Here is a 21102-nt window from a genome sequence, read left to right as displayed (position 1 = left end):
GAACATTAAAAAATATTTTGGATTAATCTCAGAATGATCCATAGAATAATCTGGGGATAATCTATTAACTAAAATCAAATTTCCCCTTTGGGATTATTCTAGGGATATTCTTGTAGATTAATCTCTAGATTGACTTTAAAACATTTTAAGGTTAATCTGGATTCATTCTAAGAAAATTCAAAAAATTATTTTTTTGGATTAATCTCAGAATGATCCAAAGAATAATCTGAGAATATTTTTTTAGATTAATCTCTAGATTGATCTTAAACATTCATAGATTAATCTCGATTAATACAGGATTAATCCTGGATCATTTTTTTGGATTAATTTTTTCGGGTAAATTTTGATTAATCTAAGATTATTCCGGATATTCCTGGGTTATATTTTTTTATGCGGGACATATATGAAGATATTTTTGTGTACTTAAATAATGAATTATAAAATGTACAAGGGGCAACTATTCTAAAAGCGAAATAAATTTAATGAGAATCAAACCAATTGAAATAGTAATATCTGAATGAGATAACGAATAGCAATTGAAAAAATCTCAGGGAGGCTCCAAATAAAATGAAAAGAGTAGCCATTGGATAATATTGTTTATTCAACATTGTCAATTTGCTTAAAATCACATTTTCACTTCTGAGGCCCCATTACAGCATGAACAGGACACTGACTCACAAGTGGATTCTGACACGAAGAAGGAACTCCGAACACCTGGAAAACATGTACAAAAGGATGATGACGTAAAACTGGTTAGAACGAATATCGTAAATACACAATTATTTAATCCAGTTTAAAAGAACAATAGCTTTTAGTTTATTTTTAGTTTTTTTACAATTTGGCAATGAATTGCGCAAGTTTGAAAATTATTAGTCAAATACTGTTCCTAGAGCAACAAGACTTGGTAAAACAAAATAATTATAATATGCATTGTTTGACATATATGAAATAAAAGTCACGTAAACGTTAATTTAGGGGGGTGATTAATATCAATAGTATTTGTTGAGGAATTTCAAAAAACAAACTGCTCAAAGTTAAAAAATTGCCGTCTTTTCCTAGGCCTGGTTAGGGAATAGAACCACTCCTTGCCAATTGTAATAAAATATGATAGTGGCAGGAATTTACAAACGTTAATTCAACTTTTACTTGCAATTGCATTGATTAAAATCAAGGTATGTAATTTAAATCCATTATTAGATGTAATTTTCGTTTAAATATAACAAACCAAGCGTTACATTGTGCTTTCAAGGAAATAAAATGTAAAAAATAAGCATTAGCGGTCTCAACCAGCCTCGCTATACGCCCTGTGAGCAGGCAAATTTTGGCTCTCCACCACCAGCCATCGTGAATGTGGTTAAGCTGCGGAAGCCCCGACAGCAGCCTGTGAAAAGGGTTAACATTATATAGTTCAGAAGGAAAAAATTCATCGGGCTTATAATCATACCATCAAACTTAAAAAATTGGCAATGGGCGGGGTCCCGCCGGCTGCCACCTTCAATTTCCTGGCTGAGAGACCTCTACAAAACATTTTGGATCAAATTCCATTGAAAAGAAAAGATAACAAAACATTGAATGTAAAAGGATTTTGTTTCATAAAAATTTGCTAATCAGTTTAAAATCAAATTCTCACCCCATTGCAGCACGGACATGAAAAATTTGCAGAAGAAGTGCCCATGGAATGTGACGTCGACCTTGAGGTAGAATATCCTGATCTGCGGACGCCTGAAAAGCATATTCAAGAGGAAGATTTAGTGAAACCAGTTAGAATGAATAAAGTAATTACACACAATATTTTAATCCAATTTAAAATATCACTGGCTTTTAGATTTTTTCAAATTTGGCACTGAATGGAGCAAGTATGAAAAATATTAGTCAAATACCGTTCCCAGAGCATTAAAGATTTTCAATTCAAGATGCCAGTTGCAAAAATTAAAATTATCCTTGTAGCTTTTATAGCTTGCAAAGACAAATATTAGTGTCTCAAATACAGTCAAAACCATAAGAATTTATGTTTCTCATATAGGATGGCATGAATGCGCAGATTGATAAGACCAAAGAGAGGCAGGCTCTGGTTGTAAGGACTCCGGTGCAAATCCAAGCTGCAGCCAAGAAGATCATTGAGCATAAAAATGCAGACAAAAAAAACATCCGAAAAACCAGATCACGGATTTGTGTAGAAATTGGAGCATATTCGAAGAAGATGCTGACCCCGAGGAAGAGACTTTTAATTAGGAAACTGGAGGAAAAACAAAAAACAGTCAACCGGCTTAAGCATCGAATCAAACAACTTGCCAAAGCCAACAAGCAGGAAATCCCAAACCTGCTTTTGTCCTTGAGAAAGGTTGTCAAGGGCAAATGCTATGAAATTTTTCATAGCCAGCTGACAGAGGGTGCAAAAGAGGCAAGAGGGCGACGATACTCGCTTAAGTTAAAAATGATCTGCATTGGCCTGTACAAATCTGGAAGAAGGAACTACAGATGCCTTGAAAAAAATTTTGCAATCCCTTCCCCCCAAACGTTAAGAAGGATGCTGGAAAAGTTTGATTTCTGCCCAGGAATTTCATGGAAATTAACATCCATTTTGATGAAGCGAGTTGCAAAATTAACAAATATAGACAAACTGGTTGCAATTTCATGGGATGAGACCAAATTGAAGCCTTACTTGAGGTACATCAAGAGTAACGACTGCATCACTGGTTATGCTGATTACGGAAATGGCAATCGAGAAAACAAGCCTGCAGATTCCATCCTCATTTTCTTAGTAAAATCCATCACACCTAGTGGCAAATCTTGGAAGCAACCCTTGGGGTACCATCTCAGCTCAGGGCCTGTAAAAAGCAATGTGCTTAAAAAGTTGATTGAGTTTTGGATCAAGTTTTCAATTGCCATTGACTTGAAACCAATTATCACAGTATGCGACCAAAGCTCGCCAAATGTGAAAGATTTACGTGATCTCGGAGTAAGTGAACATAATCCCGTAATTAAAATTGACTCGAGAGAAATCATCACGTCTTTTGATCCACCCCACATTTTGAAGTGCTTGCGCAACTTATTTTTACAACATGGCGTGTGGACCAACAAAGGGTATGCAAATCCTGAGCACATCGTAATGCTCTACGGAATTGACCGGCAGTCAAGCCCAAAGTTCTGTACTAAACTCACTGACATTCATTTGCATCCATTCGGCAAACAAAAAATGAAAGTCTCAGTAGCAGCAGAGCTACTGAGTTACACTGTTGGTAGTCTCCTCAACATTTTGACAAGGTTTGAAAAACAAGGACTTCCACCTGAAGCTAACATCACTTCCCAATTTGTACTGGACGTGGACGCTCTCTTTGACTCATTTAATGGAGCACAAAAAAGGATGAGGTCCTCAAAAAAATTACGAGGCCCCCTGCATGAAGGAAGCCCACACATTGATTTTTGCGAAGAGATCGAAGAAACGGTTAAAGGCTGGAAGATATTAGACAAAGAGGGCCATGTCGTACAGACACCAACGATCAAGAGTGTCTTATGGGGCATTGCAGCCTACAGAAAATTATTGGAGACCTTTAGTGAAAATCACGTGGATGAGGTTTTCATCAGCGAATGCTCTCAAGATGCCTTGGAAAATTTGTTTGGAGTAGCCAAGTACTACGCTGCCCACTACCACACTCCGTCCCCTCAAGATTTTAAGTTAGGCCCACCGAGAAAAAAGTCAACCAAAAGGTGCCCATTGGGTGCCCGCGTTCGGTCACCCGGCTACCCCCCTTGGGCACCCAGATGGGCACCCATTGGTTATACCGCATGTCCAACCCTTCGGGCACCCGCGAGCGGTCATGCCCAGAATTCGGTCACCAAATGGGCACCCATTAAATAACCGTTCATAGAATCACCTTTTATGTACGTTAAAAGTATACCTGAATTCAGGGAGCGTAATGAATGAGAGGCCGAGAATGTTCGTTGACCAAAAGCTACCCATCGGGTGCCCGGCTGAGGTTACCACCAGTGGGCAGCCAATGGTTACCTTTTGGCTACCTTTTATCTAGGGCTGTCAGGTGGCACTGGTGGCAGGTCAATTGACTCTGTCCTTTAAAAAAGTTAAATTTCAGTATAGCGCAAAATGACAGCCCGAGGTAAGAGGTAGCCAAAAGGTAACCATTTGGTGCCCGCCTGCGGTTACCTTCAGTGGGCAGCTAGATGGGCAGCACTTTTATTGGATGATATTCATACAACAATTAAAGTACAATTAAATAATTATACATCAAATTTGAAGATCCCTATTTTTATAAATCCCCGAAAATCAAATTATGTGAATGAAGGGTGGACTGTAACTCTTTACTGGGTTAAGTTATCACCTTGAAATTTTCATTGTCTATCCTAGTTTTCCACCATGAACAACTTATCAACCTACAAAAAATTCGCAGGGCAAAGGTCAAGGTCACCTTTTGCGACCTTTATTCAAAAATTCAAAATCAAGGGATGATACAACCCTTAGATCTTTTTGGGGTTCAGGGCTGAATTGTAGCCCTTGAAATTCTGCACAAGCCTACCAAGTTTCAAAGGTGCAACAGTAGTTTTGCTGTAATTTGAATTTGAAAATTAAAATCCGGCTCGATCGAGCACGGCCTTTAGTCGGCGAGTTCGCCCATCATTCGTCGAGAATATTTTTACCTACACCATTTGATTAGACACAACAAGAGGGCCCAGTGTAGACATATTAAGGTCGAAATCAACCTTCAGGGTCTGTACCTGACGAGATCCTAAGATAAAAATTAAAAAAAACAATTTCGTCACACTTAGTGTCTTTTCATAGGCTATTATCACCGCTCTAACAACAGTCAAAACTGCCGATTTCAAATTTCAACCATTTTTATCGTCACGTCTGGATTAATGGCTTCCACAATTATTTCATGAACCGGTTTCAGGATTGTCAATCGGCAGTTTTGGCTGTTCTATTGAGCTGTAAAGCGGTGAAAACCTGTTAAAATACACCATGCTTGATGAAATTGGAAATTTTCGAAATTATTATCTCAGGGTCTAGTCAGGTTCAGACCCTGAAGGTTGATTTTGACCTTACTATATCTATTCTTGGTCCTCTTGTTGTGTCTAATCAAATGGAATGGGTAAAAATATTATCAACGAATGATCGGCGAACTCGCTGACCGATGGCCATGCTCAAATTGCTCGATCGAGCGGCATCGAGCCGAATTTTAACTTTCACTTTCAAATTACAGCAAACTATTTGTGAACCTCTAAAACTTGGTGTGCTTGTGCAGATTTTCACGGGCTACATTTCAGCCCCGAACTCCAAAAAAATCTAAGAGGGCTATATCATCCCTTGAAATAAAATTTTTCAAAAAAGGTCGATAAAGGTGGCCTTGACCATCAACTTGAGAAATTTTTGTTAAATGAAAAGTTGTTCAGGATCGAAAACTAAGTTGAACAGTGAAAGGTTCAAGGTTATATTTCAATGCAGTAAAATTTGCAGTAAAATTACAGTCCACTTTTCATGAACAGGACAAGCAAATAGTGTTGTACATATTTAAAAAATTTTTCACCAAAAAACCGTGTCAGATTCACCACTTGCAAATGCATAAAAGCCTAAATTATAATTACAAATTAATTTTGGAGATGGAATGCTGCAACACTTGGAAAATTACATCTTAAATTTTGCTCAAATTCCCCAGTTGCGAATGCCCCTTGGTCTGCCAATAAATGGGACCAGCTGTTAATCTATATTTTATTGAGATTCCACTGAGATCAAGGACATGATCATGCTGCTGTGCAAGCAACCCTTAAAATGATTTCATTTGATGAGCTGGAAACACATATTAGTCTAGCCAATCACCGGAGAAACGTCTGCAGATTGATAAAAAAAAATTATTTTAACGTTTCACCGGTTACTGGCTGAACTGATTTTGGTTTTCAGCATATTACAATTAATTATTTTAAGTCCAGAATGCGCAGCAGGATTGAGTCCAAAACCACAGTGGAAAAGGAAATAACCTCGAAAGTATAATTTACGATGGTACCGTCTGCTGCTAATGAGAATTCAAAAACATAATAAGGCATTCGGAAATGGTGAATTATAAATCTACACAATGTCTATCAGAGAACATTCAAGTTAAAATTATGCCAGCCAATAAATTAATTGCCTAGAAAATTTAATTGACATTCATCTAAATAATGGCAGCTTAAATAATATAAATATGCCTCAATCATAACTATAATCACATTAATAAATTTGGGAATTCAATTAACTGTTGCAAAGTTTAGTGCAGACAAGTATTCAGAAAATTTGAGCCTTCAAATTAATTCTAAATTACAACAAATATAACTCAAAGAATATACATCATACACGGACAGGCTTAAAGCTAACTCGATCTCCCGGCTTTCGAGTAAACTCTAACTTGAATATGCCTTCAAACATAACCATTTACTTAAATACCTTTGGAATTTAATTTACTGTTACAAACATTAGAACACAAATGGAGACACGTATGTGCAAGGAAATTTGAGGCATAAAATTAAAGCCTAACATTATACATAAAATTAAATTCCAAAATTAGTCATTTCATACTCACAGTAATTCACCAAAAACACTCAGATTTCCCTTAATGTGGTTCGGCTACTCCCGGCACAGTTTCCGGAGTCCAGTCCAGAGTCCAGAGGACGAGTTCCATGCACTTCCAAGTCAGCGGGAATGTGGCATCAACAGCAATTACGCTGCAAAATAAAATACAATTGATTAATTTTCCCACTCTTCATTGTTAGCCATGCATCCAACTGCATACCTGGATACCGCGGGCGATAAGTTCAGTTGTCCAGAGGCTTGAAATCAGATGGCCATCGCGTACAGCTCAAGGCAGCTTTTCCCAACCATGGCTTCAAATTAACAGATTAGGGCGGGACACTGTGTAGTCCTGCTGACACAAGAAGGATGATTAAAAAAATGAAAAAAATATTTGAAATGTAAAATCTGATGTCAGAGTTACGCGCGCGTATTTTTATAGGCCCCCCGTGCTCAGATCTAAGTAAATTCGGTAAATTCAAAATGCCCTTACCTTGCAAAACACGCATCATCCGTCCAAGGATCCGTTGATGTGGTCGATTTGTCGAAACACGGCGAAACACTCGGCGGCCGACGAACATGATGCAATACTCAACCGTCCTCTGTTCGATTTCCAAGTTCAATCACAAACACAGGCAGAACGGCGCAGCAGCGGCAGCTGTTGCTGCTGCCGACAGTGGCGCGACGCGCGGCCAGCGAGCGTAACAAAGAAACGCGCGCGATAATGCTGAGCAAAAGGTTTAGTGCTCAAAACGAGTTAATTTAAAGAGTTTAAAATGCTAATTAGAGTATTAAAACTCAGTAAATTTTTTATAAATAATTTTTAACGAAACACGGACTAAATAATTAATTGTGGTTTTGAAGTTGCCCATTGGATAACCATTGGGTAACCCTTTTTGGTTATCAAAGTTTATATTTTAATTTACTTGTGTAATTTTACTGAATAAAATAAAACCAGAATCAAAAAAAATCTGAAAATTTTTGGAATAAAAACGAAGTGAAGGAAAATATTGTGCCCACGCATGGGTTAACCATTGGGTAACCAAAAGGTGCCCCTTTAAAGTAATCGTTTTAAAATGAAAAAATTTGATTTTTCACTCCTAAAATAACATTTTTTATCTGTGCCCAAAAATTAACCCAAACAATTCATGAAGCGGTCACACCGCAGTTATCCGATCCGAGTTACCCGAAAGCTGCCCGATGGTTGCCCACGACTGGGCACTGGCAATTTTAGGTGATCCCAGCCAAATATAAAAAAATTCCAACCAAGCCAGGTTCAGGGTCATGCCTGAAATGCAAAACCGCCCTTAGTTTAATTTTTTTTAGGTGACCGCAAGTGACCATAGTTAACCGCCTGCCCGCTCCGAGTATCCGAAAGGTGCCCGATGGGTGCCCAAGACTGGGCACTAGCATTTCGACATGATCCAAGCAAAATTTCAAAAAATTCCAGTGAAAAACGATTCAGGGTCATGCCTGAAATGCAAAATCACCATTAGTTTTAATTTTGTTAAGTGACCGCAAGTGACCCCCTGCCCGCTCCGGTTATCCGAAAGGTGCCCGTTCGGTGCCCAAGAGTGGGCACTTCGCAATTTCGGTGATCCAAGCAAAATTTCGACAAAAATTTAATGAAACACGATTCAGGATCATGCCTGAAATGCAAAATCACCCTTAGTTTTAATTTTGTTAGGTGACCGCAAGTGACCCCCTGCCCGCTCCGGGTAACCGAAAGGTGCCCATCGGGTGCCCAAGACTGGGCACTCAAAATTTGCATGATCCAAGCCAAATTTCAAAATAATTCCAATGAAACATGAATCAGGATCATTTCTTAGATGCAAAATCACACTTTGTTCAACTTTTGTCAGGTGACCGAAAAGTGACCGCGGTTACCCCTCTGCTCGCTGGGGGTAAGCAAAATCAACTTCCTTCTCTCTTGCCACTGCTGATTAAATACTTTTAAGGCCTTCAAACATCGATGATCTGTGAATGGTTCAACAAGGATAAGGATTTAGTGAGCAAGGATGCAAGCTGCGAATCTGAGGAATGCACCTTACTGGAAAACTATGAAGCCATTCTTGAAGCGAATGAAGACAATTCAATTTTAATTCAAATGAAACTAAAAAAAAACACAAACACACACACAAGCTTCTTTTGTTGGCCTTCTTTCTGCCTTAGGAACAAAATGAAATGACTAACTCACATTCAAATTAAATTATCTATTATTAAAAACTTCACCCATTTGAAGGGTCAATCGAAATTAATTTACAAGCTGATATCAATGGAAAAAATTTTACGGAGAAACACACTAAAAATTAACAACTTCATCCTAAAACTAATTTAACTGGCGTGCTTGCCTAGCGACTTTCAGCAGCCGGAGTTCCGGACTCCACATGGAACCTTTGGTGCTTAAGTAATGTGCCAACATGACCATATCGACGTCAGGCAGGTTCTTAGAGTCGGCCTTTTCAAATCCGGGTAAGATCTTTGGAGGTCCTCTTGCGCTCGGGATTAATCTGTACTATGTGTATCCCTGCTCTTTCAGCTCTGGAGAAGAATATTCGGATATAAATATCAAAAATTTGTACGATTATTTTGACACTTACCCAATCTCACTGTACCTTTTGGGGGATGGCAGCGGAAGGGTCAACTAAGTTTGTCCCTTGTGACAAGTTGAAGAGAACTAGGGAAAAAAATTGTAATTAAATATTTAAATATATCTAAAAGATTGCTACCGTCTAAAGGAGGGATTTGACCTCCAACATCAGCAATAACCTCGTTTGTGTAGTTGGCATTAGAATTGTCAATTGTAGGCGATAAGCTGCCAACATAGGAGTCTGCATCGGGTACGGCCAAGAGTTGGCACGGCGCGCTTCTCGACAGAGTATTGCCTCTCCGAGCGGGCTCAGCTGGTGGAGGCTGCAGCTCAGCACTGCCTGGGTTGTGGCTGGGCAGGAGTGGCGGCGTGCCTGCCTGTCCTACTCGGCTCGTGGCGGACTTGGCGCTGCTGCTGCGTGTCATCTGCTCCTCGTTTTGGTTCTGCAGCATGCCTTGTGGAGGCTGAACTGCGGCCACGAAGTCGCTTGGTTTTAGGAGGACCACTGGGTCTGGCGCCAGGCCTGTGGTGTTGAGTTTCATAGAAATTTGGCGAAAGCGAAAGTGGTGACAGTAATAGGGTTGTTTCCTTCGATTTTGGGTGCCGAGATTTTGGTATTAAAAAAAACTAGATTTTTTGTCCGATTTTTTGATGCGCGTGAAACCCAAATGTTCGGCGCCGAAGCAGCCGAAATCGGCCGCCGAAGAAGGGGGCGTGATCCCGAGAATACAATATGGCGGCGCACCGCGCCCCCTATGAGCGGAGCATGTTCATGTTGTCGGCGAGCAGTTGACACCTGCCTCCTGCATCTGTGCGAGAGATTTTCGTCCTGGAGTGCTCAGGTCATCTTGCAGAACTGAACTGAGGCAGTTCGACAGTGCCTGTCACCGTTTTGCGGGCGGAGAGAGCGTGATGTTGGAGAGAGACGCATGAAAAGTGAGTGTATGTATCAGTGGCCGCGAGCAACGCAAAACACAACAACAACAACAAACACAGGTGCCCAAAATCGCCCGGTTGCCCCGCGGGGGCACACGATATCACGCTAACGAAAACCTTACCTGCTTCTAGCCAAGTGTAAAAACCTTCGCACCTGGGAGTCTCGGCTGTAGAGGAGCGTAAACCTGACAGAATGTACGGCAAGGGCAGCGGGCGCCCTGGACGGGAGGACGACAGCCAAGTTTGTCACGCAGTGGTTGGTGTCGAGCGGGCCCAGGATGCTTCGCCAGCACCTCATCTCGAGCCCAGTGAGTATACACATTTCTGCTTGAAAGGTGCTACATACGTACGTAATATGCACCAAGCCGTAGATGCTCGGTCAACACAACTTATACGTACTTCCGACTTGTCTCGCAGGAGGGTTGTTACCGGTATCAAGAACTAGTGTTGCGGCAGCCCTGTCCGGTAGACTTGGTGCCATGCGTCCTCCAGTGGTGGCTAGGGAACACTCGCCATGTGCTGGGCCCAGCCACAAGGGTGTTGGAATTGGGCAGCAGGGTGCAAGAGGCTGTCCAGGAGGAGGCCAAAGGCCTCATCAGTTAAGTAAGTTTGTCCGAACCCGGGAACCTCGTCTTTTCCCGCCAATCCTGCAACGTACGGATTAATTGATTCTGTCCGCTTTTACAGAATTCCTTTTTGATGATGTGAAAAGGGCCACTCTTGCCCACCAGATGGGCGCTCATTTTAAAGCCGCTTACGCTGTTGACCCGAGCCCAGATGCAGCCAGCAGTCGTGCAGGTATGTGTGCTTCAAGTTGGGGTTTTTTAATTACTTTTTATAGCTTTTATTAATGAAATCTACCGTCCACTTTGTCCATCGTGGATGTATTTGCTGCAAAAAAAACCTGAATGCAGCAGTCTGCACCTGCCAGAATTCCATTTTAAATTTAAATAGCCAATTGAAATTGGTCAGATTTTTTTACCTCTTTCTCGTGCTCTCAGGTTTTGCTTTGGCGAGCGACAACGAAAGGTCGACGGCGGCACCGAAAAGGCCCCTTGCGCAGCTGCAGCCAAATGCAACAGGTATTACTGTCACCACTTTCGCTTTCGCCAAATTGCTATGAAACTCTCAACACCACAGGCCTGGCGCCAGACCCAGTGGTCCTCCTCAAACCAAGCGACTTCATGGCCGCAGTACAGCCTCCACAAGGCATGCTGCAGAACCAAAACGAGGAGCAGATGACAACCACCAGCACCGCCAAGTCCGCCACGAGCCGAGTAGGACAGGCAGGCACGCCGCCACTCCTGCCCAGCCACAACCCAGGCAGTGCTGAGCTGCAGCCTCCACCAGCTGAGCCCGCTCGGAGAGGCGATACTCTGTCCATGGCGAGAAGCGCGCCGTGCCAACTTTTTGCCGTACCCGATGCAGACTCCTATGTTGGCAGCTTATCGCCTACAATTATTGACAATTCTAATGCCAACTACACAAATGAGGTTATTGCTGATGGTGAAGGTCAAATCCCTCCTTTAGACGGTAGCAATGTTTTAGATATATTTTAATATTTTATTACAATTTTTTTCCCTAGTTCTCTTCAACTTGTCACAAGTGACAAACTTAGTTGACCCTTCCGCTGCCATCCCGGAAGGTACAGTGAGATTGGGTAAGTGTCAAAATAATTGTACAAATTTTTTGATATTTATATCCGAATATTCTTCTCCAGAGCTGAAAGAGCAGGGATTCACGTACTACAGATTGATCCCGAGCGCAAGAGGACCTCCAAAGATCTTACCCGGATTTGAAAAGGCCGACTCTAAAAACCTGCCTGACGTCGATATGGTCATGTTGGCACATTACCTAAGCACCAAAGGTTCCATGTGGAGTCCGGAACTCCGGCTGTTGAAAGCCGCTAGGCAAGCACGCCAGTTAAATTAGTTTTAGGATGAAGTTGTTAATTTTTAGTGTTGCTCCGTAAAATTTTTTCCATTGATATCAGCTTGTAAATTAATTTCGATTGACCCTTCAGATGGGTGAAGTTTTTAATAATAGATAATTTAATTTGAATGTGAGTTAGTCATGTCATTTTGTTCCTAAGGCAGAAAGAAGGCCAACAAAAGAAGCTTGTGTGTGTGTTTTTGTTTTTTTTTAATTTCATTTTAATTAAAATTGAATTGTCTAGGAATACTCTTCAAATTTAATATATCCAAATTTCCCATTCAGGATAGACAGAGGAAAACAGTAAATTTTTATATTGGAACATGACTAACAATAAACAGAGCAATATTAACAATTTTTACAACCTAAATTGTGCTGTAATGGAGAAATTCCATCAAATTGTATGTTTCTTAAAAAAAAAACGTGATCCCATCTCTGATTTGATGTATGAGATGTTATCGTAAGTTTTATGGAATGTTTTCCATAAATGTGTTTCATGTTACTATAGCAAAATACTAACAGTCGTTGTCTCTGTGTTTATGTTTTGTAAGTAACCATAAGCATGCTTAAGGTTAATGAGTATAAAGTGTACTATTATTTGTTAAGTCTAAAAGTGACTGATATATTTTATTCTAACATAACTACTATTAGTTCAGCAACAGTAAGAACAAATAATGCTACATATATATAATTAAGGTGAAGAGAGTACATACCGAGAATTTAAGTGGATCAAGGATCATTATAAAAAATTAAATTAAGTAAAATCTGGTTGCGCGTGTTTATCTAATAATTAAACCGCCAACAATCTCTTCAGAAAGAGATGTCATAGACTGATCTCTTCTGTCCCTAGAAGTGTAAATTGATTCTACATGAATAAATCATAATAAAAAATTGATCTCATTTCAAACAGTTTTTGCGTTTGCTTTCTCAACCTTGAATACTTGCAAATTACATATATTTATTTAAGTTTGAATAAAAATTTCATTTCTCTATTAAAAATTTTAACTAAAGCCAAGCTTATCGATGTCGTAATAATTGTATGGGAAGCGTGTAAATGCATGATTATACGAAATTCCGTAAGAATTAGTTTTTCTTTTCTGAAGCACCTTGAGTAATATAATTAACGCAGGAACACGAGGAAAAACTACTGCGACGCAGCAGTTGGCTTCGTGCAGGTCGCCATCGACGACAACAGACTGTGGACAGTCTTTTCTAGGGTCAGCCCCGAGACTTCTGCTACCCAGGACCCATATGTGGTAGAAATCAGAATAAATTTTGAGGACATCACGTACCTTAAATGCTACGGATGTGTCAGCCAAAATGGTATACATTTGCAATATCTATATAGCTGTTTATTCTCACAATTTGTCAAAGTACATTCAAGTATTTAATTCAATTCAATATCTAATAATAAAAAACTCAACTTTGTGCACTCGCTACAGATTAAAAACGTGGTGGTACAAAAACCATCATAATTTAAATTTTATTTCTTGTTATAAACAATTAGGTCCTATAATAATGGGCAGATAATTTTTTTCTTGTGCTATCGTTATAATAGGCTCAAAACAATATATGCGCAGGGATCCATTTGCTTACCACCCTGTTTTTTCACCACTGATTTTGAACGGTTTTTACGATTAAATTTTACAAATAACTTGCGCAAGAAATATATTCATTCCATATATCCCATGTAAAAATAAAAAAATTGGCGGTCGGAGTGGTCAAAATTTCTCTAACGTGCTTATTTTTTGCTTTTTAAATTGCCATTTGCTGGCTCAATTTCTCAAAAAATTATCTTTCACAGTAGTTATTAAAGTCAAAGTAATGAGCTATATTAATTAGTACATGATGTAAATTGCACTTGACTGTCGATGCTGGCGTCTGGTTATTGCGCCTCCAAAGTCAGTAACAGGCCAAATAGTGTCACTACAGAATATATTCTAGAAAACTATGGTGCGGAAATTGCTTGCGAAAAACTGGTTAAAAAAAAACAATTTCTTTCCCCAATGCACTGATACTGTATTAAAAAATGTTGTATTTGCAAAAACTCTGTATACGGGTGAATGAAAGATACATACGTTTATTTTTTTAGATATTAGATTTACGGTTAAAGATTTAGAAGCTTTAATAATAAGGGTGTAGTATATATGGGAATTATTTACATTTGCTAATTATTTTTGCCCCCGCTTTTTAACAGGCATGTGCAAGCACTCGCTGGCACTGGCTGCGTGGCTGCACTACCGCAGCATGGAACCGTCGTGCACTCAGGTTCAGTGCTACTGGAGGAAGTCGCAACTGGCCAGTGTCTCCCAACAGCGAATCCCAGCTGCCAATTTTACCAGGACCAAGAAGCCCTTGGAGCTTCCAACACGGTATAAAAGTGACGGGAGCTTCCTGAAAAATGTTATTGGTGGACTGCCAGATTACACCATGCTGAAAAGACAGCTAACCGACTGCTCTCATCACGCTCTAAGTATGTATCGGTTAATGTTCAACTTTGCAATACTCAGCAACCTGCGTGACAAGAGCAGCGGAGAGTTTCTTCAATATGCTGCTACATTCTTCACGACCGAAAAACTCGACGAAGTAAGAGTAAACACAGTTGAACAAAGCAAATCGGCACTTTGGAGAGAGCTCCGCTATGGGCGCGTCACCGCATCCAAGTTTTCCGAGGTTGGTGGAGCTGAGAATGCAGCAGCTAAAGAACGTTTGGCCATGTCCATTTTTGGGTCAGCTGGTGCCAAAGTGAAGCAGACAGATGCAATGGCGAGGGGCCTGAAATTAGAGGAGGAGCTGCGGAAACGAGTTGCTGCTGATTGTAGGATTCAAATCAAAGAGGGGTCACTTGTGCTGGACAAGAGGTATCCGCATCTAGCAGCGTCTCCAGACGGGGTGTCCAAGAATTTTATCATTGAAATCAAATGCCCTTCGAAAGACTCTACGGTACAAAATTACATGAAAACAGATGGCCAGCCAACGAGGAAAGTCCTCCTCCAACTACTGTTACAAATGAAACTGAGTGGGAGAAAAGAGGGGCGTCTGATCGTCGCGAGTCAAAACTTTGAAAGGGACAAAAAGTACACATCGGTCAAAGTGTACATGGACAGTGCATCACCCGACCCTGAGATTAGGGAGAGTTCGAAGATGAACATTGATCTCCTAGAGCAAACGATTAAACGCGCTACAGAGTTCTGGTCAACTGTGATCTTCCCAAAAATGATTCAAAGACTGCAAGATATTTTAGTTTGAACTGCTATTAACAGACAGATTTTGTGTGAAAACAGCGAATTTGAGAAGAATATCCTCAGTGAGGAAGTAACTGGAAATGTAATAATCACCTATCTGAATTTGTGCAGTTTTTTTAAGGCTTATTACTTGGAAATTTCAATGAGGTCAATCACAGACCCCTTTCGAAAGTCTGTAATTTTTGAGAAAATAAAAAGATACTTTGAAGACTCAAGAGTACTATATTGTTGTTCTCATCACTATGAAATTTTCATAATTTTTTTCACCACAGTAGCTACTAATTTCGTTTGCTCAAAAGAGGTCGTAATTTTCTCCAAATCATTTTTCTAATCTTGAAAATAATTGGCCAATTTTTAAGAATTTCTAGAAAAACCGTCGGATAAAACCTAATTGAGATTTAGACAAATCAGTTCATTTTTCTATTCTTATTGACAGACTTTACATTTATTCATTAACAATAAAACTTAACAATTAAACACGAATGATTGGCGTTCCAATGTTGCACAATGCAGCAGCAACAACTACAGCCATGTCAAGCAAAGGAATCTGGCTAACAGGAGTTCTGCTGTGAGGGGAAGCCATGGCAAAACATCGAATCCGCCCGATTACTCTTTCGACATGAATTCGCAACGCTGCGATTTGTTTGGTTTTTAGTGTGTCACTTTTCGACAATGGCATATTTTTCATCACACTGGGAGGTCTAACTAATCCGACACCAATCAACTCTAAACGACTCTCGAGGTGTTTGAATCCACGGTCCGCCATTACAGAACGTCCGGGAGTTAAAAATTTTAAATATCCACTCTCTTCGCAAAGTGCAACGTCAGAGAGTCGGCCACCGTAGCCTCTGGAAACGAATGTGATGAACCCGTCCGGCGTGCAATTTACCAAGTACTTGATGGTATTGCAGCCTTTATATGTTGAGTATGACAACATTTGATAAAGCGCGTCGGTTGGCTTCTGACATTGGATTTCAAACGCGTCAAGAATGTCAGTAGTGTTACTAAAGTTGTATCGGAATGCTACCGGAAGATTGTACTTAATTTGTGTAGTTGGCGTATTCACAAGCAGTTCTTTGAGGCATTCAGCAATGGTTGGCAGCGTTTTTCGAAAAATTTTAGACACAGCTGAGCGACTTAGATTGAAGTACAGCCCCAAAATTGAATAACTTTCCATTAGTTTCACCCGTCGCAAAGTCAATAGTACGTCCTCAAGTGCATGAGGGCCACTGACTGCAGCAGCCAACTCATCTACCACAAAGAGTGCATAAGGGGGCACGCCCAAAAACTTTTCAGGGTGATCCATCATGAGCTCAATCGAAACAGATTTCAGAGTCTTACGATATTCCTTGGCTTTTCCACCCCTTATCTGGATATCAGAATCTGTGCTTGAAGCCGTCACGACAGATGGTGGCCTGTAGCTCGATGAAGTCGACTCTGTATCATCGCCAGAGAAGATATCTGCAATGATTTTGGTTAATTAAAAAATTAATTAAATAAAAGATCATGTTACAAAACCATTGCGCCCACCTGAATTTTAGACAAAGTTTTTTAGAAAATAATTTTAAACCAATAATTTCAAGTAGGGACTAGACAGTCCTAACAATTCAAAAGGTATGCTTATTTTGTGGCCACTTTTTAAAAACTTTACAGTCCTACTTTTGTCAATTATCCATTTGAAATTATTCAGAAAGGATTGATTTTAGCAATGTAAACAAGTTTTGTTCAGGATTTTGCAGGATAAATCCTCTTCAAGGATATGGTTACCTGAGCCTGCGGATGAAATTGATTGAGCTGTTGATCGTGCCTGAGAACAGAGAGACTGGACCTCTTCCAATTCTTTCGTATGGTGGTCCTGTTGGCCATCTATAAGGAAACAATTTTTAATACAATTCAAAAGAGACAGGCATCCTAAACACCCTCAATGAATTTTTATCCTTTCTGAAATCTAATTTCCTAGACACAAATGTTGAAGGTCCTGGTTATCAGTCAAACTTATTATTGTCCCTGAGATTTTCTTCAATTTTGTAAATAATTAAAAGAAAACTAAATTTAATTTAAATCAGAAGCATTCCCCCTCCACCGCTAAATTGTTTTGCGTTTTACCCCCTTGTAAAAATTAAACATCATAATTCTGCAGAACCACAATAAAGATTACTTTGAAACTAACTCTGGATTTTTGTATTGATTAATTTATAATTTAAAAATATTTTTGTTTTAGTTTTAAAAAAAGGTTCAGGGGAATGATTTATAAATAGTTTTGGGGGATTTAAAATATTTTTAAAACCAGAGGAAGCGTGATGATTTAGTTAATCAAAGTGTAGCAATGGAGTTTTGTCATTGTGATGGTCGGAACCCAATATTATTTGATAATGCACCCAAAAAATCATTTTTTTTAACAGATGCATTCTTAAAAAAATAAAACAATTCAAAATATTAAAATATTGCGTTGTTCTAGGATTTTTGTAAAATAACAATGTTGATTTTTTACCATAGCAAAATTGGCGTACCCGTATAAAAGGATTACTTAAAAATAGCAAGGGTAGTTTTTGCAACTGTTTTCGCCATGTGCAGGCATTTTTCTTTAAGGAGCAAATCCAAACTTGAACCATTTGAGATTTTTCGGGCGAAAAATTTTCAAAAAATTGTTGCGGCAATCCATATTCAGGTCATACTCAGGACAACCATTGTATTCATGACATTGAAGGTAAAAATGTTGTTAGTTGTGTTTGTATACATACCATTATTGCTGGATAAACTCTCAGGCCAATCGTCGTTTTCGCCCGCACAATCAAAAAGTTGCCTCCTTGATTCTGCAGCTTGCTGAATGGCTTCGTGCGAGGGATAGTCAAGCCACACGTACTCCCCTAGAAATTAAAGAAAGTTAAAAAAATAAACAAGTATAACAACAGTTTATTACCATTTATTTCATGCTTATAAACCTTTAACGGGCTCACACCCGGTTTTAAAGCAAGTGTCTCGTCTGATTTTTTTATGAAGTCATTTTCAGCCTGGGTATGAAAAATTGATAATAGTAAATTGATTTATTAAATTTCTTACATCATAATGGAGGTAGCAACAATAGATTGCGTAGCGGGGATTCGGGGGCCTCCTGTATCTGTCGCTTGCCATCTCGCAGAACCTGTAGTATTCCTCTCTCAGCTTTCTAACCGTCGTTACGGTAAAGAATTTTACAGCAGCGTCTTTTCTCTCATTGGAATCACAAAAAGGAATATTGCATTTCCTTTTAAAAGTCTTTTTCCGAAGAGGAGAGTCTGCATTAAAGAGAAATATAAATGTAAAGCATCTTTCCTACTTAAGTTTAGACTCACCAGTTTCTGAGTGTACCACTTCTAATTGATGGGCATTCTCTCCAAGGGATATTTTCCTCATTGCTTTTCTTTTCATGCTGCCAATATGGGAGCCTGCATCGGGTACGGCCAAGAGTTTGCACGGCGCGCTTCTCGCCACGGATAGAGTGTCGCCTCTCCGAGCGGGCTTAGCTGGTGGAGGCAGCTCAGCACTGCCTGGGTTGTGGCAGGGCAATGATTGCGCCAGGCCTGTGGTGTTGAGAGTTTCATAGCAATTTGGCGAAAGCGAAAGTGGTGACAGTAATACCTGTTGCATTTGGCTGCAGCTGCGCAAGGGGCCTTTTCGGTGCCGCCGTCGACCTTTCGTTGTCGCTCGCCAAAGCAAAACCTGAGAGCACGAGAAAGAGGTAAAAAAATCTGACCAATTTCAATTGGCTATTTAAATTTAAAATGGAATTCTGGCAGGTGCAGACTGCTGCATTCAGGTTTTTTTTGCAGCAAATACATCCACGATGGACAAAGTGGACGGTAGATTTCATTAATAAAAGCTATAAAAAGTAATTAAAAAACCCCAACTTGAAGCACACATACCTGCACGACTGCTGGCTGCATCTGGGCTCGGGTCAACAGCGTAAGCGGCTTTAAAATGAGCGCCCATCTGGTGGGCAAGAGTGGCCCTTTTCACATCATCAAAAAGGAATTCTGTAAAAGCGGACAGAATCAATTAATCCGTACGTTGCAGGATTGGCGGGAAAAGACGAGGTTCCCGGGTTCGGACAAACTTACTTAACTGATGAGGCCTTTGGCCTCCTCCTGGACAGCCTCTTGCACCCTGCTGCCCAATTCCAACACCCTTGTGGCTGGGCCCAGCACATGGCGAGTGTTCCCTAGCCACCACTGGAGGACGCATGGCACCAAGTCTACCGGACAGGGCTGCCGCAACACTAGTTCTTGATACCGGTAACAACCCTCCTGCGAGACAAGTCGGAAGTACGTATAAGTTGTGTTGACCGAGCATCTACGGCTTGGTGCATATTACGTACGTATGTAGCACCTTTCAAGCAGAAATGTGTATACTCACTGGGCTCGAGATGAGGTGCTGGCGAAGCATCCTGGGCCCGCTCGACACCAACCACTGCGTGACAAACTTGGCTGTCGTCCTCCCGTCCAGGGCGCCCGCTGCCCTTGCCGTACATTCTGTCAGGTTTACGCTCCTCTACAGCCGAGACTCCCAGGTGCGAAGGTTTTTACACTTGGCTAGAAGCAGGTAAGGTTTTCGTTAGCGTGATATCGTGTGCCCCCGCGGGGCAACCGGGCGATTTTGGGCACCTGTGTTTGTTGTTGTTGTTGTGTTTTGCGTTGCTCGCGGCCACTGATACATACACTCACTTTTCATGCGTCTCTCTCCAACATCACGCTCTCTCCGCCCGCAAAACGGTGACAGGCACTGTCGAACTGCCTCAGTTCAGTTCTGCAAGATGACCTGAGCACTCCAGGACGAAAATCTCTCGCACAGATGCAGGAGGCAGGTGTCAACTGCTCGCCGACAACATGCTCCGCTCATAGGGGGCGCGGTGCGCCGCCATATTGTATTCTCGGGATCACGCCCCCTTCTTCGGCGGCCGATTTCGGCTGCTTCGGCGCCGAACATTTGGGTTTCACGCGCATCAAAAAATCGGACAAAAAATCTAGTTTTTTTTAATACCAAAATCTCGGCACCCAAAATCGAAGGAAACAACCCTATACCTGTTGCATTTAGCTGCAGCTGAGCAAGGGCCTTTTCGGTGCCGCCGCCGACCTTTCGTTGTCGCTCGCCAAAGCAACACACTTGTGGCTGGGCCCAGCACATGGCGAGTGTTCCCTAGCCACCACTGGAGGACGCATGCCACCAAGCCTACCGAACAGGGCTGCCGCAACACTAGTTCTTGCCGCCGGTAACAACCCTCCTGCGAGACAAGTCGGAAGTACGTGTAAGTTGTGTTGACCGAGCATCTACGGCTTGGTGCATATTACGTACGTATGTAGCACCTTTCAAGCAGAAATGTGTATACTCACTGGGCTCGAGATGAGGTGCTGGCGAAGCATCCTGGGCCCGCTCGACACCAACCACTGCTTGACAAACTTGGCTGTCATTCTCCCGTCCAGGGCGCCCGCCGCCCTTGGCGTACATTCTGTCAGGTTTACGCTCCTCTACAGCCGAGACTCCCAGGTGCGAAGGTTTTTACACTTGGCTAGAAGCAGGTTAGGTTTTCGTTAGCGTGATATCGTGTGCCCGCGCGGGGCAACCGGGCGATTTTGGGCACCTGTGTTGTTGTTGTGTTTTGCGTTGCTCGCGGCCACTGATACACCCACTTTTCATGCGTCTCTCTCCAACATCAAGCTCTCTCCGCCCGCACAACGGTGACAGGCACTCTCGAAATGACTCAGTTCAGTTCTGCAGGATGACCTGAGCACTCCAGGACGAAAATCTCTCGCAAAGATGCTTGAGGCAGGTTTCAACTGCTAGCCGGCAACATGCTCCGCTCATAGGGGGCG

The 21102-nt window shown here is 41.2% G+C and overlaps 4 protein-coding genes across 15 annotated transcripts; 2 read left to right on the top strand and 2 right to left on the bottom strand.

Annotated features, from left to right (window-relative positions):
• Positions 1–577: 577 nt before the first annotated feature.
• On the bottom strand, positions 578–21099 carry LOC135940909 (uncharacterized). 11 transcript variants are annotated; one of them, XM_065486037.1, is made up of 11 exons: positions 20871–21099; positions 20623–20798; positions 20314–20513; positions 9283–9666; positions 9154–9230; positions 8905–9094; positions 2663–2828; positions 1631–2459; positions 1445–1517; positions 1288–1381; positions 578–714 (listed from the first exon to the last, which is right to left on the bottom strand). In XM_065486037.1, the coding sequence occupies exons 3-5, from the start codon at positions 20414–20416 to the stop codon at positions 9160–9162; spliced, it is 558 nt and encodes a 185-aa protein (XP_065342109.1). In that variant the 5' UTR covers positions 20417–20513; positions 20623–20798; positions 20871–21099; the 3' UTR covers positions 578–714; positions 1288–1381; positions 1445–1517; positions 1631–2459; positions 2663–2828; positions 8905–9094; positions 9154–9159. The 11 variants fall into 11 exon arrangements, with proteins under 11 accessions (XP_065342109.1, XP_065342108.1, XP_065342107.1 ...); XM_065486036.1 differs by having other exon boundaries at positions 1292–1381; XM_065486035.1 differs by having other exon boundaries at positions 578–1381; positions 1631–1722; positions 2321–2459.
• LOC135940864 (uncharacterized) lies at positions 2528–3859 on the top strand. Its single transcript, XM_065485954.1, has one exon. It carries the CDS (start codon positions 2528–2530, stop codon positions 3857–3859), a length of 1332 nt encoding a protein of 443 aa, XP_065342026.1.
• Positions 9922–12145, top strand: LOC135940906 (uncharacterized). Its single transcript, XM_065486027.1, has 8 exons — positions 9922–10139; positions 10212–10387; positions 10497–10682; positions 10767–10877; positions 11081–11161; positions 11220–11612; positions 11665–11739; positions 11800–12145. The coding sequence occupies exons 2-8, from the start codon at positions 10273–10275 to the stop codon at positions 12009–12011; spliced, it is 1173 nt and encodes a 390-aa protein (XP_065342099.1). The 5' UTR covers positions 9922–10139; positions 10212–10272; the 3' UTR covers positions 12012–12145.
• Positions 13342–20303, bottom strand: LOC135940905 (uncharacterized). Of its 2 annotated transcripts, XM_065486025.1 has the most exons (11): positions 19897–20303; positions 19649–19824; positions 19354–19539; positions 19159–19269; positions 18875–18955; positions 18589–18816; positions 18317–18531; positions 18177–18267; positions 17998–18123; positions 17024–17122; positions 13342–16717 (listed from the first exon to the last, which is right to left on the bottom strand). In XM_065486025.1, exons 2-11 carry the CDS (start codon positions 19761–19763, stop codon positions 15729–15731), a joined length of 2241 nt encoding a protein of 746 aa, XP_065342097.1. In that variant the 5' UTR covers positions 19764–19824; positions 19897–20303; the 3' UTR covers positions 13342–15728. The 2 variants fall into 2 exon arrangements, with proteins under 2 accessions (XP_065342097.1, XP_065342098.1); XM_065486026.1 differs by lacking the exon at positions 18177–18267 and having other exon boundaries at positions 16515–16717.
• Positions 21100–21102: the final 3 nt, after the last annotated feature.

Source organism: Cloeon dipterum, chromosome 3 (genome assembly GCF_949628265.1).
Source record: "Cloeon dipterum chromosome 3, ieCloDipt1.1, whole genome shotgun sequence".
In the NCBI taxonomy this organism is placed as follows: domain Eukaryota; kingdom Metazoa; phylum Arthropoda; class Insecta; order Ephemeroptera; family Baetidae; genus Cloeon; species Cloeon dipterum.
The sequence above is the reverse complement of the archived record's forward strand: the minus strand, read 5'-3'. Positions and strand labels throughout refer to the sequence as shown.